The following is a 19,595-nucleotide window of genomic DNA, read 5'->3' as shown; positions in this document are numbered from 1 at the left end:
TGCTAGGATTACAGGCGTGAGCCACCGCGCCCGGCCTGGAATGTTCTTAACAAAGAAATGTTAAATGCCTGAGGTGCTGGTTACCCCAGTTACCCTGACTTGATTCAGATTGTATTCCTGTATCAAAATATCACATGTACACTATAAAGATATACAACCATTATGTACCCAAAATAATTAAAATCTAAAAAAATAAAAATAAATTTTAAAAAGATTAACAGAATAACAAGACAAAGGGTCCCTGACATTAACAACGCTAATCTGCTGACTCTCTTGAGTGCTGTATGAGAGAATAATAAAACCTTTATCTTGTATAAGTCACTATATTTAGCCTGTATTAGCAACCATCCCTGTCATATATCCTAATTAATGCAGATAATGAGGGTAAACTATAAAGCCACTAAAAGTGATTACTGAAAGGATGGCATTGTTAGTAAACGATATCACATTAAAAAAAATCACTGCACACAACACCCCTTTGTTTGCTTAACCACTCATGGCTTAACTTGCTTTCTTTAAGAGTAGTTTGTTTTACAGCACTTGAAAAGTAATATACAGCGGGGTTGGGGGCCACATAGCCCTCCTCCACATCTGCCAGACCACATTCTGAGAAGTTGGATAAAGCCTGCCCATCAGAGAAAAAAAACACAACCGCTACCCCGTTATCATTTTGCAACAATAACTATTCTACCCTCTATAACCCCAATAAAAGCCCAAGCCACTAATTCTGGGGGCTGGCATTTCTTCGTTCTTTCATGCCCTGCTCTTTCCTCCCTTGGTAAATAAAATAAACAACTTCCTTCAAAACCTATCTTAATCTTTGAGTCGAGAATTCTTTCTAAGCCTGTGGTACAAAAGCCCCCCTCCCTAACAATTACAAAAAGCTTACTTTATGTTTAATAATAAACTTTGCCTAATTAAGAATCAGGCTTCAGTCCTCATGTAGTGGCCCCAGCACTTTGTGAGGCCCAGATGGGAGGATCACTTGAGGCCAGGAGTTCAAGACCAGACTGGGAAACATAGCAAGACCCCATCACTACAAAAAATAAAAATAAATAAATAAAAAGAATCAGGCTTCAGTTGTTTGTGGAAGTGTACATACATAGCTAAGGAGTGGAAGCAGGAATTCAGGATTTCACTCTATGGCAGTAAGTTTCTTGGACTTTAAAAAGATAGTTTTTGGGAACAAAAAGGACTAAAATCAGAAACTATAGCAAGGCTTATATAGTAAGACATTGACAGCTAGGGGTTTTCAATGCAATTTTTGAAATAATCTTAGAATTCCTCATATCTAGATAACTTTGTTGGTCACCAGGGTCTTGCCTTCTCTAGCCTGATCTCTTTCTGCCTATTTAAAGAAATTTTTTTAGTTCTATTCTGCTTTTATTCCCAGTAAGATAAACACCTGACCATCTGTGTAAGTACTATGTTCTACTAAGAATTCAGGCTGAACTATATACATTCTAGAAAGCTTTAAGATTCTTAAGAGGCAAAAGCTAACCTTGGTTTCCATTTTCCTCAAAATTCTAAGTAGCTGGGCATAGTGGCTCATTCCTGCAGTTCAGTGACCAGGGAGGCTGAGGCATGAGGATCACCTGAGCCCAGGAGTTTGAGGTTACAGTGAGCTATGGTCAGGCCACTGCACTCCAATCTAGGTGACAAAGCATGACCTTGTCTCAAAAACAAAGAAAAACCTCTACGTAATGATGTGCAAATCCTGCAAGGAACCATATTAAACAGTTCACACCACCAATGTCAGAATTCCCTTTGCAACAATCCTGACAGATGAATACCAACAAAGGTAGAAAAATAACAGAAAAGCACAAGGATGCAAACAAAACAGGGAACAGCTAGCCATCTTATGCTAAAAGTTCTTAGAAAAGGAGAAAAATTGACTATACATTTCACTTGGAGTCTTCTGGCTGAAGAAGACTTCTGTTAGACTCCTATTTGTTATATATTGTACAAATAATATATGTATATTATTTATTACATATAGTGCTCCTTAATAAGAGAAAAAAAGGTACTAAGAAGTGAACTTTCGCCTCTCAAAGTCCTCATAAAAATCTATATGTCCCCATACACGTTTGCCTTCAAGACATCCAATGAAGTTGGGTGTTATTATTAGGATTCTCCAGGTCAAATTCCTAAGAAAAGAAAAAAAATTCTCTCTTGCTTACAAGAAACCTGAAAAAAGCCTTTTTCCTCAAATGTGAACAAAAAAAAGGTTTTATCTACAAAGGTCTGTCTGCATAATACTTTAATATGAAGGTCCCTTACTTGACTCAGTGTCCATGCTCACGCACATACAATAATTAAAATGATGTTTCTAAAAATACATGTCAGATACTGTGCTATGCACTTTTACAAATACAGGCTGCTCTGGAAGAACACGATAATCAGAATTTTGAGAAATACTGCATTATTGAAAATCACATATAAAAACAACTTTTTCCATGGGAAAGTCGCAGTTAGGTGGACACAGGAATTTCAGGTAGAATAATTCAGGAATTTCAGTAAGAATAATTTTTTCTTTAGGAATAACGATAATAAAGGCATGTTTTTAGCTATAAGGGGATGTTATAAAACCTAAACATCACTGAGGAAATCCTACAATTGATCACACCTCACTTTTCCCTCACTGTCATTAGCATAGTGGTCTTCAAATTACTGTTAAGACAGACAAGAATGACTCAGAGTAGCAGTGCTTTCCAACTGCTCTTCCCTCCTATGCTGCTAGTTCCCCACCTGGTTATCTTATTATAACAGTCTAATTAAAATTGTACTCCTTAATTAATCCATCCCATTAGAGTAAATTCATGTTACAAAAACATACTACATAAGAGGTGGTTGTATTATTTATTAAATAATTACTCTTCCCAACAATCTTATTATATAGGTACTATTAAACTGGAATCCTATTTAACTTATGAGCATATAAGGTGGAAGTCATTTAAATTTAACCATGCAGGCCACTGCATCCAGGTACTCTACTCATAAACTTATGACCCAGGATGAGCTTGATATAGGAGACACATTTCTTGAATTCCCTCAGTACAAATCAGATCTGACATCCCTCTTTCAAAGTTGAACTACCTTGAATGTGGGTCTAAAGGTTAAAGGGTAATTTTGAATATAAGCAAATTTTGCCACCCTGCTATCTCTGGAACCACATTAAGACAAACCTATATGGTACTTCCATTTCACAAAGACGTCAAATGCCTTGACCAAGAACACAAGAACTACTCAAACATTTGTCTGACACTTATGTTACCTCTTTAAACTAATTTCTTGGTATCTCTTTCAAATACTTTACAATGTTTACTAAGGAAATGTTTTTAACTCTGTTTCTGGAAATCTTAGTTAAGCAAAAACACCCATTTCAACTGCATCCCCATTTTAATCTATTTTGAAAAATTGCCAAGGTTTTGTGATATTGCTTGTAGGTCCACATAAAGAAAAGAAATTCCTAAGTCAAAAAGTCCTTTAAAGAAACCACCCGGGTCATCACTTTTAAAAACCAAGTTCAAGCCTCAAACAAATACAAAATGAGTAATGTTCTATTTCAAAAGGCTGGGGGAGTGGCTAGATTCTTCTAAAATTGCCATTATCATAAAAGACCAAAAAAGGCTGTAGAAATGGAGGATAAAGGGACACGACAGCTAAAGTAATATCTGATGTTAGACTGGATCCTGTAATGGAGAGAAAAGAATGTTATGGATGACTTTTTAGGTCAACTGACAAAAATGAATATAGATAGTAGATTAAAGTATTGTATCAATGTAAATTTACAAAGTTGATAACTGCATCACGGTTATTTAAGAGAATATCTCTATTTTTAAGAAATACACACCAAAGTATTAAGGGATAAAGAGCCATGATAATGTAGGTAACTTAATGTCAAATGGTTCAGAAAAAATTATTTGTATACAGAGAGAGAAAGAAAGAGATTAATAAAGCATATGCTATAAAATGTAAATAGGTAAATCTGGATAAAAGATAGATGGGCACTTTTTTCATATTTTTAGTTTTCAACTTCTTATAAATCTCAAATTATGTGCAGACAAAAGCTACAAAGTTTGCAAATAAAGCCCAGCACTTGAGTTTTATAAAAGCATTTGTCCACAACAGAGTTCTCACACTTTTGATTTCAGGACTATTCTTTTATTTTGTTTTTTTTTTTTTTTTGAGACAGAGTCTGGCTTTGTTGCCCTGGCTAGAGTGAGTGCCGTGGCGTTAGCCTAGCTCACAGCAACCTCAAACTACTGAGCTCAAGCGATCCTCCTGTCTCAGCCTCCCGAGTAGCTGGCACTACAGGCATGCACCACCATGCCCGGCTAATTTTTTCTCTATATATTTTTAGGTGTCCATATAATTTCTTTCTATTTTTTTTAGTAGAGATGGGGTCTCGCTCTTGCTCAGGCTGGTCTCGAACTCCTGAGCTCAAACGATCCGCCCACCTCGGCCTCCCAGAGTGCTAGGATTACAGGCGTGAGCCACCGCGCCCGGCCTAGGACTATTCTTTATGCTTAACACTTATTGAGGACTCAAGAGTTTTTCATATGCGTTATATCTATTGATATTTACCATATTAACCTATTTTTAAATAACAGTAATAAACTTATTACATGTCAACATTTTTAATAATTTATATTTTAAAAAATGAACAAAAAATTTAGTGAGAAGAGTAGCACCATTTTAGTTTTGCAAAGTCTCATTAATGTCTGACTTAACAGTTTCTATCTGCTTCTACATTTGATCATAGAGAAGAGGGAGCATAAGAAAACAATCCTATAAAGTTATATGTGAATTCCTAGATTCATCCATGAACTATGCATGTGTGGAGGTGACTCTAAACAGCAGAAAGTGGGTAGGAGTTTGCAGGCTGAACTTAACCAGGTTTACTGCGTGCTACAATAAGATCAACAACAAAAATCGACATTTTCCACAGGATTTAAACTAGACCCAGGGTGATATAACATAATATTAAAAATTCAACAGTATCATCCAACATTTATTAACATATAAATAACTAGGAAAATCTCAAATCTCATAAGGAAAAAGACAATAAAAGATGGCAACCTGAGATGACAGAGATGTTGAAATAATCAAAGACTTTAATGTAGCTATTATAATCATGCTCCACAAAGTAAGGGCAAACACTCTTGAAGTGCACGGAAAAACAGAAAGCTTCAAGAAGAACCAAAAGGAAATTTTAAAATGGAAAAATACACTAATTGAAATTTTAAAAATCACTGGGTGGGATCAATAGCAGAATGAAGATGACAGGAAAAAAAATCAGCAAAGACCAGACAGAAATTATACTATCTGAAAACAAACAAACAAACAAACAAAAAAGATTAAAAAAAATAATGAACAGAGCCTCAAGGACCTGTAGGGCAATACCAAAAGGACTAATATTCATGTCACCAAAGTTTCAGAAGGACAAGAAAAAAAAAAAAAATGGTGGGCCGGGCGTGGTGGCTCACACCTGTAATCCTAGCACTCTGGGAGGCCGAGGCGGGTGGATTGCTCGAGGTCAGGAGTTCGAGACCAGCCTGAGCAAGAGCAAGATTCCCATCTCTCCTAAAAATAGAAAGAACTTATCTGGCCAACTAAAATATATATAGAAAAATTAGCCGGGCATGGTGGCGCATGCCTGTAGTCCCAGCTACTCGGGAGGCTGAGGCAGTAGGATCGCTTAAGCCCAGGAGTTTGAGGTTGCTGTGAGCTAGGCTGATGCCACGGCACTCACTCTAGCCAGGGCAACAAAGCGACACTCTGTCTCAAAAAAAAAAAAAAAAAAAAAATGGTGGACAGAAAACATTTGAATAAATGATGGCTGAAAATGCTCTAAATCTGGCAAAAGACACACACAGATTCAAGGAAGTTAGCAAACCTCACAGAGAAGAAACACAAAGAAATTTAAACCCAGACATATCACAATCAAAGTGCTGAAAACTAAAGACAAAGTAAAAGTCTTAAAAGCAGACAGACAAGAACAACATATTACACATGGGGGATAACAATTCAAATGACTATGGATTTCTTATCAGAAACTATATAGACCAGAAGGCAGTGGAACATTTTTCAAGTGCTAAAGGAAAATAACTGTGAACCTAGAAATCTATATCTAGTGAAAATACCCTCCAAGAATAAAGGCAAAATAAAATTCTTTTTTTTTTTTTTTTTTGAGACAGAGTCTCTGTTGCCCGGGCTAGAGTGCTGTGGCGTCAGCCTAGCTCACAGCAACCTCAAACTCCTGGGCTCAAGCAATCCTCCTGCCTCAGCCTCCCAAGTAGCTGTGACTACAGGCATGTGCCACCATGCCCGGCTAATTTTTTCTACATATATTTTTAGTTGTCCAGATAATTTCTTTCTATTTTTAGTAGAGACGGGGTCTCGCTCTTGCTCAGGCTGGTCTCAAACCCCTGAACTCAAACAATCCGCTCGCCTCGGCCTCCCAAGTGCTAGGATTACAGGCGAGAGCCACCGCACCCTGCCCAAAATAAAATTCTTAGTTGAAGAAAAACTAAGAGAATTTGTGACCAGAAGATCTTTCCTAAAAGAAATGCTAAAGCAAATTCTCCAGATGGAAGGGAGATGATAACAGGGGAATGTGGAACTTTGTGAATGAACAAATAGCAACAGAAATGGTAAATATGTAGGTAAATAATAATAGAATATTTTTCTCTTCTTAAATTCTTTAAAGTATGATGACGTTTGAAAGCAAGTTTTCAATGTTTGTAGATGTAATAAATATGACAAATACAATATAAGCTAGGGGGTAAAGGGATGGTGGGATGGTTTCTACATTTCACTTGAAGTGGCAAAATATTAATTCTAAATACACTGTGAAGTATATATATCATAATCTCTACAGCAACCAACCACTAAACAAAAACTTTACAGACATCATCAAAAACATAATAGAAAAATTTTAAAGAATATTAAAACATATTCAAATAATCCCCAAGAGGGCAGGAAAGGGAAACAATAAAAAACAGCAAACAAAACCAAACAGTAGACAAATTCGAACGTAAGAATAATTATATTAAATGTTAATAAATATACTGACTAAAAGATGGATTGTTAGGTGGATTAAAAAAAGACCCATCTATTTGCTATCTATAATAAACCCACTTTAAATATGATATAGACAGGTTAAAAGTAAAAGGATTGAAAATGATATACCATTTAAAACACTAAGCTGGAATCGCTATATTCATATCAAAGTAAACTTCAGAGCACGGAAAATTACTAGGAATATAAAGGGTCATAACATAATGATAAAAGGGTCAATTCACTACAGAGACAACAATCCTAAATGTGTATGCACCCATCTAATGAAAGAACTTCAAAATAAATAAAGAAAAAACTAATAGAACTTAAAGGAGAAACAGACAAATCCACATTATAGTTGGAGACTTCAATACTCCTCTCTTGGTAATCAATAAAACAAGTATAAAATCAGCAAGGATATAGAGGAACTGGACAACACCAATAGCCAAGTGGATTTAACTGACATTTACAGAACATTTTACAAAAAAAAACAAGAGAATATATATTGTTTTCAAGTATACATGGAAAATACACCAAAACAGACCATATCAAATCTTAACAAATTTAAAAGAACTGAAATCATACTAAGTATGTTCTCTGACCATATGGAATTAAATCAGAACTCATTAACAGAAAAATAACTGGAAAATATCCAAGTACTTAGAAATTAAAACACTTCTAAAGCATAGATTGTTAACTTGATACCTTTCTTTTAAGCATTTAATTCTATAAATATAGAGTGAAATTAAGATATATCCCACATACTTTGATATGTTGCTCAATTTCTTTAAGAAAACTATTAAAAGAGCAAAACCAAAACCAAAGCAATCATTAGAAATGAAATAATAGCGGGCAGGTATGGTGGCTCACACCTATAATCTTGGCACTTTGCGAGGCCAAGGCAGGAAGATTGCTTGAAGCCAGGAGTTTGAAATCTCCTATGGGGAACAAAAGGAGACACCATTTCTACAAAAAATAGAAAAATTAGCCAGGTGTGGTGGTGCACTCCTATAGCCCCAGCTACTCAGGGGTTGGGGCAGGAAGATCACTTGAGCCCAGCAATTTGAGGTTGCAGTAAGCTACGATGATGTCACTGCACTCTACCTGGGGCGCTGTCTCAAAAAAAAAAAAAAAAAAAAGAAAAGAAAGAAAAAAAAGAAGAAGGACCTTGTGTCTTAAAAAAAAATAAAATTTAAAAAAAGGTTGTGTAAAATTTCCAACTATCTACTACTTAGTTAACATACTAAAAAGTGCTAGGGAAGTATTATATACAAGATTAAACCATATGAAATTGCCAATTATCAACTGGTTCAATATATAACAATAAGCACTGCATTCCTTGTTTTATATTAAGATTCAGCATTCTCAAGAGCACTAGTCACTTCTATCAGAATGAATTATCCTAGATGTTGAAGAGTGAAGTTCACTCAACATGATACCAAACATTCTGGAGATTTTTCACAACACAGGTTATGTGCAAATCTAGGATCGCAACATGTACTAGGAAAGGAATACTAAACGTGACTACAGAACCTGTTTTACTCCTACTTTTCAGGAGTCTATTTTTAATTCTTTTTTTTTTTTTTTTGAGACAGAGTCTCACTCTGTTGCCCAGGCTAGAGTGAGTGCCGTGGCGTCAGCCTAGCTCACAGCAACCTCAAACTACTGAGCTCAAGCGATCCTCCTGTCTCAGCCTCCCGAGTAGCTGGGACTACAGGCATGCACCACCATGCCCGGCTAATTTTTTCTATATATATTTTTAGCTGTCCATATAATTTCTTTCTATTTTTAGTAGAGATGGGGTCTCGCTCTTGCTCAGGCTGGTCTCGAACTCCTGAGCTCAAACGATCCGCCCACCTCGGCCTCCCAGAGTGCTAGGATTACAGGCGTGAGCCACCGCGCCCGGCCCTATTTTTAATTCTTAATAAAAAAAAATAAACTCTGTTATCCGAAGCATGGATTCACTATAAATAAGGATTAAGATCCATCAAGTTTCAAAACATTAAAGAGAGACAAGGAAAGAAAATTTCTTGAGTTCATCTCATTCCTTCACTCAAAACCCCTTAATATCTTCCTGTCTCACTGAGTCAAAGTCTTACTGGTCATTCCCTGCTGCTCTCTTCTCTCCTCTACTCCAGCCACACCGGGCTCCTTGCTATTCCTCCAACATGCAAGAACAGTCCTCTATCACTTAATAATGGAAATATGTTCTGAGAAATGCATTATTGTATAGCCTATTGCTCCTAGGCTACAAACCTGTACAGCATGTTACTGTACTGAATACTGTAGGCAACTCTAACACAATAAGTGTGTATTGAAATATAAAAAAGGTACAGAAAAAATATGGTTATTATAATCTTACGAGACCAAGTACTAGACCCAGACATCATTATGCAGTGCATGACTGTACACCACTCCTCAGGGCCTCTGTTAACTGTTTCCTTCTATAAGGAATGCACTTCTCAAGTAAGGCTCACCTCAACATCTCCTTCAGATTTCTGTTTAAATGGCATTTTCTCAAAGTGGCCTTGTCTGACCAGCTTATTAAAATAGTACCCCCCTACAAGCCACTGTATTTTTTCCCCTAGTTTATTGTCTGTCTTCTCCCAATAGAATATAAACTATAAAACGAAGAAAGGGCTTTGTTGTATTCACTGCTGTATCTCCAGAGCCTAGAACAGTAGCAGGCTCTCATAAGAATCTGCAGAACAAGACGTTGCACAAAGACAGTGTACATGCCTCCAATTAAAACTTCTGTCACAGATACCAAAAAAAGCTAATAAAACAGTTGGAACCCTGCACGTTCTGCTACTTAGAACGAAACAACTACCCTTTAGAATAAAATATTTTATTTTCAAAAAAATACACTAATGAATAGTTGGATACCCTAAAGACAAAACAGTAATGCTAAGCGCATGCATGCTGCAATTCTGCTGGTACAGGATGCTTTTTGGTTTATCACACAAGGCTAAGCCATTTTCCCAGGAACCTAGAAATTCTGGCTAAAGATTCTTAAGGGAAAACAGAGGCGGAATCAACTGTTAATGATATATAATTATTAGGAAATACACAATAGATGAGTCTAAACTTCATAGTACAGAGCAAGATACCAGAAATCGTAAACGGGAATATTTGCACCCTAAAGACACTGGGAGAGCAAAAAAAACTCCTAAAATAATTGCACCCCTTTTTCTTGGCGCCAGTCTGGGTATGAGGGCTCAGACTGGAAGCGCACGGGGGCGTGTGGGGTTTGGGAGGAAGAGGCCCAGACTCCGAGTGGGGGTTACCCTCCTCTACATTGATTTTTCTCCCAGGAGGAAAGCGAAAGTTGACTGAGCCCACCAGCTCCCAAAAAGACTTGAGGGAAGGCTGATGAGAGGAAACCCCTCCTCTTTGCCAAGGCAAGCCCAGGCCCCAGTCTCCAGCTCACCCGGCTCTCGGTTGATCTCGATGTCGAAGTGGCACTGCGGCCGGTCCTGCGCCCCCATCGCGACCGAGGTGGCGGCAAGAGCTGGGAGAGAGGGGGAGGAAAGCAGTCAGGGCAGGGGCCAAGGCAGGGCTGGGGCGAAGTCCGCGCCACGGTCGGCCGGTGCTGGCCTGTCGCGACAGCGCAGGAGGCCAAGACAGGAGCCCCCTCCCTCCCAGGGCCTCCAGGTTCCCATGCAGGCACACATATGCGGGCGAGCTCTTCACCTGGCTGGCCTCCAGCCTGAGCGGCTGCCCGTGAGCAAAAGAGAAAGCACTGCCACCGCAGCCAGAGCCCAACGCCACTAACGGAACGCCACCTCCTCCCCTGGGCACGGCCTCCCAGTGCCACGCTAAACCCCGCGAGAGTCAGGACAAGTACCGCGAGAGCACAGTCTAGAACGGGGGGTGGGGGGGAGGGGTAGTTAACCGCAGGCGCCGGCGGCGGCGGGGGCGGGCGCACGTGGGCGTGTCTGGGAGCTCTCCACGAGCGTGAGCCGGCGCTGCAGTGCCAGCGCGGGTCCTTTTTGCCCTGCCCTTCGGAGTCAGTCGCCCAATGTGGGAACCCTGAATGCGTATGCGCTCTCTACTCCATCTCATCCTGCAGACCTGTGAGCGAACGCGCGTTTCCGGACATCGCGAGACTTCCTTGTTTCTTAGCGCTGTGGACGAATTCTATGGCTTGAGTATGGGAGGTTTAGTAAGCTGGAGTGGCCATTTGGCTTGTCTTCTTTTTCGCAGGAGGTAGTTATGACCCTATCCTATTATGAGACAGTTTGCCTCACTTTAAAGGCCTTTCAGGTTGGGGAATGCGTTCGTTCCCGCTTTGGTGTGGCGTCATTGGAACCGTTTCTGCTCGTGTTCTTAACTGGCCATTCTACGTCTCTTGTGAAGTTTCAGTTCAAGTATTTTGTCCAGTTTTAAAAACGGTTCTTCATGTGTAAGAATTCTGAATACAAATGTTTTGTTAAATATATGATAACGAATGTTTTAATCTGGGCCTTGTCTTTTCATTGTTTTCACGTGTTTTCTGCGAAGCAGTTTTTGATTTTGGTGGAGTCAATTGATCGGTTTTTTTGTTTTATCGTTTGTGCTTTTTCTGTGCTAAGAAATCTCTGCCTACCTCAAATTCGTGAAGATTTTCTCCTACGTTCTCATATATAAGTTATAAAACCACAAAGTTTTACCTTTGACATGTAAGTCTGTGGTCTATTAGAATTGATATTTGCTTATGATGTCAGGTAAGGGTTGAAGTTCACATTTTTCCATAGGGATATACAGTAGTTCCATCACTATGTGTTGGAAAAACTCTTCTATCCATTGCTTTACGTTGACTTTGTGACCATTAATGTGTGGGTCTATTTCTGGAATCTTGTTCCATTGATCTGTGTATCTTTATGTCAGTGCCATGCTTTTTAAAATTCTTTTAATTGTAAAATATGCATTTCATGGAATTTACCATTTTAATCATTTTTAAGTGTACATTTTAGTGGCATTAAGTACATTCACATTATTGTGCAACCATCGCTACCATCTATCTACAGAACATTTTTCATCTTGCAAAATTAAAACTCTGCACTCATTAAATAGTAACTCCCAATTCCTCTCTATCCCCAGTTATTGGCAACCATGCTTCTACTGTCTGTCTATATTAATTTGACTACTCTGAGTACCTCATATAACTAGAATCATATGGTATTTGTCTTTCGTGACTGGCTGATTTCATATAGCATAATGTTTTCAAATTCCATGCATGTTGTAGCATGTCAGACTTTAGTTCCATTTTTGAGGCTGTATAATATTCCATTAATCTGTCAATAGACACTTGGATTCTTTCTACCTTTTAGCTACTGTGAATAGTACTGTTAGGAACATGGGTGTACAATATCTCTGAGACCCCACTTCTAATTCTTTTGAATATATACCCAGAAGTGTAATCACTGTATCATAAGCTAATTACATTTTTAATGTTTTCAGGAACCGCCATAGCGGCTGCACTATTTTACATTTCCATCAGCAGTGCACAAAGGTTCTAATTTCTCCACATCTTCACCAACACTTGTTATTTTCTGTTTGTTTTTTTTTTAATAATTACCGTGCTAATGGATGTGAAGTGGCACACTGTTTTGATTACAGTAGTTTTATATTATAGTAAATTTAAAAATCAAGTTCATTTAGATAATTTCTCACTTGTTTCTGCACCGGAGCCACCTGTATAAAGTGCAGTCAAACCTTTCCATATCATCACATTAGTGCCATCCCTGTCAGAGCTTCTTCATCCCTGAGAGTCCGGTGTCTCTTTCATAGGAACAGTCTTGGGATTTAACATTTGTAACTTAGGCTGAATTGAGACGCTAGTAGTCCTGGGTCTGATTTTGCTGACAGATACCAGTTCGCAAAATATGAAATGTACATACCTTTCTGGAGATGAATTGGTAAAGCTAACTTCCATACATAGAGCGGTGAAAGGAAAGGATGGGGAGTGTTGCCCAGAGAACTCAGGAATGAAATACTTAATTTGGGGTACACTTAAGTACTTTAAATGTCCTGGAATTCATTCTTATTCTGACACTCCAATATAGTCTCCTTCCTGCCACTGATTATGTGACCTGGGACAAATCACTTTGATCTCTGAAGTTCAGTTTCTTCACCTGTAAAATAAATAGGATGAAATAACTTCTGTCTGAGGTCCTGCCTTGCTCAAAGATTCTTTTATTGAGTCCTGTGAGTTGAAATTGTATTTTAGATGATTTTAAGATTATTTAATTTGGTCTGTGAATAAGGTGAAGAAACGGCTAGGACAAGGCAAGTCTAGGACTATTATCCACCAAAAGGACTGACATCTCCTTTATCCTCAAGAGTGGTAGAAAAGTGGTATCTAAGGAGTTTACAAACTCATACTTAACGGCCATGATTATCATGAAGGAAAACCCTTGGTAGTAGGAATTTTCAGGAAATTATTCTGGGTGTTTAGTCTTTTAGAGTGGGATCACACCAGCAGTTGGAATTTTAGGGGATAGAACTCTGGCAAACTATTTAATAATCAGGAATGCTAGTAGGGAAACAGATAAAATAGATAATTTTTAGAAAATAGAAATGACCAAAATTGACTTGAAATAAATAGAAGGCCTGAATAAACCAATAACCACTGAAGAAAGTGAATTAGTAATGCCAAATCTCCCTCCAAACAACTGTGGAAGACATTTTCAGACATCCAAATGGGAAATTTGATTATAGCCTAGATATTAGATGAGACCAAGAAAATATATTTAATTTTCTTAGCTGTGATAATAAAATTTGGTTATGTAAGAAAATGTCCTTGGTTTTGTAGAGATGCATACTGAAATATGAAAACAATATCTTGGATTTGCTTTAAAATGCTTCATAAAAGAAAAATAAATTTTAAAATGAATATTGAGTGAAATAAATGTAGCAAAACTTGTTTATTGTTGCTTCTAGGTGATAGGTATATGGGGATTTATTGAACTATGTTCTCTACTTTTGTGTATCTTTGAAATTTTTTATAATAAAACTTTTAAGAACAAACATGGTCTTCCTTTCCAAAAGACACAAGGTCCAGATTGTTTTGTAGGCAAATTTTATCAGACCCTCAAGGAACAATAATCTGTTTCTCAATCAACATATTTCAGAAAATAGAAAAAGAGAAAGAGCTACCTAACATACTTTGTGACATTAAGACCAGACAAAAACAGTGCAAGAAAGTTAAGAGACCAATCTCATTATAAACATGAATTTAAAATTCAAATAAAAGATTAGAAAATAGAGTTTAGTAGTATTTAAATGTTCATGATCTCAATTAATTGGTTTTATTTATTTATTTATTTCTTAAATGGTCTTTATTTTCCTATCTGACATTTCTAACAAAACGCCAGGTAGACGGAGTTAAAAGAATCCACGACTGGAAAGGTAAACAGATCCTCAGAAACTTGCCGGCAAGAATTCCCCCCCTCCCAAAACTAGCCCAGTGTCACCAGTAACTGGTCCCAGGTTAACCTTACAGTGCTTTGAACACCCCCTCCACATTTTCTGGATTCAGACCAGGAACGTCTGGGTTAATTGTGTGCGTGTGTCTGAGGGAGGGTCACGCTTGAGACTGGGAACATAACTTGCCACCTCTAACGCACCAGATGAGAAAATTTTGACCTAAAACCCTGCTGCTCCCACCCGAAGGCTCAGGGGCGCGTGGCACTAACCAGTAGCACCCACGGACAAAGTGACTCAGGCCACTTTCCTCCCACTCCCCAGGGCAGGTCCACACCCCAGACCTTCCTCTCAGGCCCCACAAGAACCAAGCCTCCCTTCTCCCAGTCCAGGAGAAGGAAAGGCTCATGTCCCAGTCCGTTAAGACAGCACCTGTGTGGCGGAAGGCGCCCGCACCCCGGGCTCAGGCTTCTCGGTGCCGTCGCTGCACACAGAAGGCGACGGCTCCCCGGGGGCAGGGTCCCTCTCCGGCCCTCTTCAGCAGTGGCTTCTCAAGGTTTCTGCGGGCGCCCCCCCGGGGGTGGGCCTCGCCTGGGGTCTGCTCACTTGGGCCAGAAGTTGGACCCGCGCTCTGGGCTGCGGTAGCGTCGCTCGGGGTCTTCAGAAGGCCACGACGGCCCGCACGAGCACGTTGAGCATGCTGTCCGCCGGGCGGCAGGCCGGCTTTGCCTCGCACACCGGGCGGCGCCGTCGTGGGGCGGGGGGCGCGGGGTTGCAGTTCAGGAGGCCGGAGAAGCGCCCGTGTAGGACGCGGGCCAGGTTGGGGAAGGCGCCCTCCGCTAGCGCCGGAGACGGCTGCAGGCGATCAGGGGCCTCCGAGGACGCCTCCTCCTCCTTTTCTTCCAGATGGGCTTTCTTGCTTCGGGCCAGTCCGTCACTTCGCCCCTCCGTCGCTCAGGCTGCTGCTCCGCCGCTTGCGGCTGACTTTGGCGGGGCGCGGGCCACCACGGGCAGAGAGGTCTTCTCCGTTCTGGGCGCCTCCTGCGTGTCCATGGGCTTGGGGAGGGCTGCTCACTGTCGAGGAGTGCTGCCTCAGCTTCGGCTTCCGCTTCCAGCGGTGGGTGCAGGCGAGGGGCAGGGGAGTGGGCGGGCTTCAAGGACACCTCGGGCTCGTGGGCCTCCACTTTGGCGGAGAGGTAGAGCTCCCAGGGACTGCATATGACCAGGGACAGCTGCAGACTCCGGTGCAGCCGCAGGCCACTGCGCTACATGCGCGAGTGGTACATCTTCCAAACAGACAGGGTCATGATGTGTTCTGCCTCCTGCTCCTCTGTAGCGGCTCGACGGTGAGGGCGACGGGGACTCCCAGGTTGGACAAGAGGGGCAGCAGGTGCACTCCGGACAACTGGCTAGCTCACATCTCTATCCACGCGCCGACCCACGCAGTAACACTGCTAGGACGCTATCCTAATTGGTTTTAACTGAAGTGCAAAGATGATTCAACATCAGGAAATTTATTTGTATAATTCACCAGATTAACATATTAAAGAAAAGGTAGGTACACAGTTGTGCCAGTACATAGTATACCAGTCATCAATTTATTGCCTCCTCAGCTCCCAATGTACCCTTCAATATCTCCTCTATAATACACAATTCAGACTCAAGCAGGGTTCTCTCTAACCCATGACTCTTTCCCCCACAAAGTAACTTTTATATTTTTATAACTTGAAGAAGGGAAAAGCAGGTGAATGCAAGGAGAGACAATGAATATAATGAGAAGATATATATATATATATAATAGCTACCTTATTTGCTTATGCTATATTTTAAATAAAAGGATATCTTAAATCCTAGGACATTGTACGGAAAAGGCCTGTTAATATTCTTGGCACAAGACTGCTATCGTTAGAAAGGCCTAATTATAGGTTGGCCCTTGACTGGAGTCTAGGAACTTTAATGGCAAATAATTCCCTACACTTATAAAACACTTTCCCTAAATGATGATAGCGGTTCCCTATGCCTAAACTGTTTGTACAAACAATATGGTTTAAGGTGAATACCTGCTTTCCCTCTGGGAGTCAAATTTTGTGATGTGCTATAGGCAGAGAATGCATATGTGACGAGCCCCCAGTAAAAACCGTGGTATTGAGGTTTCACATGTGTTGTCACAATTCATTGTTGGAGGAATTAAGCATGTTCCATGTGACTCCACTGGGAGATGACTCTTAGAAGCTTGTGCCTGAGTTCCTCTGGGCATTACCCCATGTGCCTTTTCCCTTTGCTGGTTTTATTTTGTATCTGTTTGTTGTAATAAATCATAGCTGTGATGATATACTGAGTGAAGAGGAGGGAGATTGGATCCATCAAATTCATTTGAGAAAAACCACTGCCACAAACACCTCTTGTCAGATAGGGTCCTTACTCACTTTATGTTGACCCTACTTGGTTACTGATTTCATCCTTTAAATTCTGCTTTTGAGTCCTTGGCTCTTACACTTTTTCTGGATACTAGCCTTTGCAAGTAGATTTGGTTTGGCTAAAAATTTTTCAAATGCCGCAATACTGATGGAAGCCATATTGGCTAAGCCAGTCCATTTGCATCTACCCACCAAGGGTGAAGCATTAGACAACTGGCGTCTTGGTTTGGTTTCCCTCAGCAGACCCTGAGACAATGATTTGAATGTAAACTGTTTATTTGAGAAGTGCTATATTCTGAATGTTTATGTCCCCCCAAATTCACATGTATGTTGAAACCCTAACCCTCAAGGTGACAGTATTAGGAGGTAGAGGCTTGGGTGGGGGGTGATTAGGTCATGAAGGCAGAGCCCTCATGAATGAGATTAGTGCCGTTATAAAAAAAAAAAAAGGCCCAAAAGAGACTCCTTACTCCTTCTTTTTTTTTTTTTTTTGAGACAGAGTCTCGCTTTGTTGCCCGGGCTAGAGTGCCATGGCATCAGCCTAGTTCACAGCAACCTCAAACTCCTTGGCTTAAGCGATCCTACTGCCTCAGCCTCCCGAGTAGCTGGGACCACAGGCATGCGCCACCATGCCCAGCTAATTTTTTCTGTGTATATTTTTAGTTGTCCAGATAATTTCTTTCTATTTTTAGTAGAGACAGGGTCTCGCTCTTGCTTAGGCTGGTCTCGAACTCCTGACCTCGAGAGATCCACCGGCCTCAGCCTCCCAGAGTGTTAGGATTACAGGTGTGAGCCACTGCACCCGGCCGGCCCCCTTACTCCTTCAGACATGTGAGGTTACAGTGAAAAGATGGCCGTCTGTGAGCCAGGAAGTGGGCTCTCACCAGACACCAAATTTGCTGGGGACTTGATCTTCGACTTCCCAGCCTCCGGGACTGTGAGAAATAAATTTCTGTTGTTTATAAGCCACCCGGTTTATGTATTTTGTTATAGAAGCCCAAACAGACTAAGACAGGAAGTGATCCTAGGAAACCACATTCAGGGGGGAGTGGGGAAGGAAAACAAGGAAGGTTGTCAACAGAAAAGAAGCCAAACTCTGTAAAATAATTTAAAGAGGTTTATTCTGAGCTAAATTTGAGGACCATGGCTGGGAGTCATGCCCAAGAAGCCTTGAGCAAGTGGACTCACGGTGGTTGGGTTACAATTTGGTTTTATACATTTCAGGGAGACAGGAATTACAGGTACAGTCATAAATCAATACATGGAGGGCATACATCAGTTTGGCCCAAAAAGGTAGGACATCTCAAGTGCGGGAGGGTGGAGGGGGTGGGGCTTACAGGTTATAGGTGGGTTTAAAGACTCTTTGATTTGTTATTGGTTAAAGAAATGAAGGCTTGGAATTTTTCAAGATAAGAAAGTCTGTTGATCAGAGACATGCCACATGCCAAGTACCCAGGCTCAAGTGATTTGTTGTGTAAATTGAGGACCTGGAGGTTTGTCTTACATAGCCTAAGGCCTGTTAATGAGTTACAAAGGATGTCTCCAAGAAGGGAAGAGGGCGTGATGAGGCATGTCTGACCTCCCTTCTTATGGCTAGCAACTCAGTTTTAGGGTATCCCTTTGGCCAAGAGCGGGTCAGCTGAGGGGAAAGCTTTAGATTTTATTTTAGTTCAAATGTGTGAGGTAGAGTAACGATAAAATGAAGATATTATGTGCCCACCTTAAGAAATATACTCAGATCATCTTCAGTAATGGAGGTTTATTGCAAAGGATCAAGAGCACAAGAATAGCACTGAATATCATTTCCTTGCTTAGCCATATCCTTACCAGGAGTCTCCAGAGGTAAAACTGGGATGTCGAGAGACCTCAGGAGGAAGTGGAAAAATAACTTGTAACATTTTGTGGAATACAACCCGACCTCAAATTACCTGCTCTTTGTTTTAGCTGCCATATCCTCATCCCAGGAGTGTGATGACAGAAGTCACCACTGTTACAACTCCTAAGAGGCAGGCTTGGAAACCCAGGGGAACAGGCTCGGACCCTGTGTGGGCTGTTGGGAGATCTGTTTGACCCCGAAGGTTGGATACAGGCTCAGACAGGCTGAGTAAAGACTCAGCTCTTCAAGCAGGAGGTCCTCTGAGAAAATAAAGTGGTTAATATAGTCTGATCAGGGTCACTGTTTGGTATTTGGTTTTGTGGCTTTTGAAAGGGGCAGCCTTGCAAAATAACAGGAAAACATCTAATCCTACAGTTTTCTGTTTTTAAATCTTTCACAACCATATTGATTCCTGGGCCCTTCAAGAGGATTGGCAGATGCTGGTGCTTCAGGCTCTCTCTGAAGCAAATAGCAAATCTGGTAGCTGAGTGCAACTTCTTCAGGGTCTTGTCCCAGGGAGGGGCCCTCTGGAATGAAAGATAGGCTGTGGCTAAAGCAGCCTCAGCTATTGTTCTCAGGGGCTTCTGATTTGCCCTGATTCAATCCTCTGCCTGCAGACAAAAAAACAAAACAAAACAAAACAAAACAAAAACCCACAAAGGGAGGAGAAGTCTTCCAAACGAACTACCTATCTCCAGGCCTCATCTCAGGCTCTGCTTTAGGGGAGGCTCAAATTGAAACAATAGCCCCTGCTCACATTCCAGCTGGAGCTAGTCTGATGGCCCCACTCAAGTGTCTGGTCTAGGTAAACAAGTACCAGCCCTAGGTAAACA

The 19,595-nt window shown here is 40.7% G+C and overlaps 2 protein-coding genes and 1 pseudogene across 4 annotated transcripts in view; 1 reads left to right on the top strand and 2 right to left on the bottom strand.

Moving 5' to 3' along the window:
• NKTR (natural killer cell triggering receptor) overlaps positions 1-10,550 on the bottom strand; it is a 58,534-nt gene extending 47,984 nt beyond the window's left edge. For all 3 annotated transcript variants that reach the window (XM_069475576.1, XM_069475577.1, XM_069475578.1), the window contains exon 1: positions 10,493-10,550. In XM_069475576.1, coding sequence (XP_069331677.1) covers positions 10,493-10,550 — 58 coding nt within the window. The remainder of the gene's footprint in view (positions 1-10,492) is intronic.
• The window catches only part of SEC22C (SEC22 homolog C, vesicle trafficking protein), a 59,426-nt gene continuing 50,309 nt past the window's right edge, over positions 10,479-19,595 (top strand). Inside the window, exon 1 of the mRNA XM_069475580.1 lies at positions 10,479-10,597. The gene's annotated coding sequence lies outside the window, so the exon portion shown is untranslated. The remainder of the gene's footprint in view (positions 10,598-19,595) is intronic.
• LOC138385821 (immediate early response gene 2 protein-like) lies at positions 15,130-16,734 on the bottom strand (annotated as a pseudogene).

This window comes from Eulemur rufifrons, chromosome 7, assembly GCF_041146395.1.
Source record: "Eulemur rufifrons isolate Redbay chromosome 7, OSU_ERuf_1, whole genome shotgun sequence".
Taxonomy (NCBI): domain Eukaryota; kingdom Metazoa; phylum Chordata; class Mammalia; order Primates; family Lemuridae; genus Eulemur; species Eulemur rufifrons.
The sequence above is the reverse complement of the archived record's forward strand: the minus strand, read 5'-3'. Positions and strand labels throughout refer to the sequence as shown.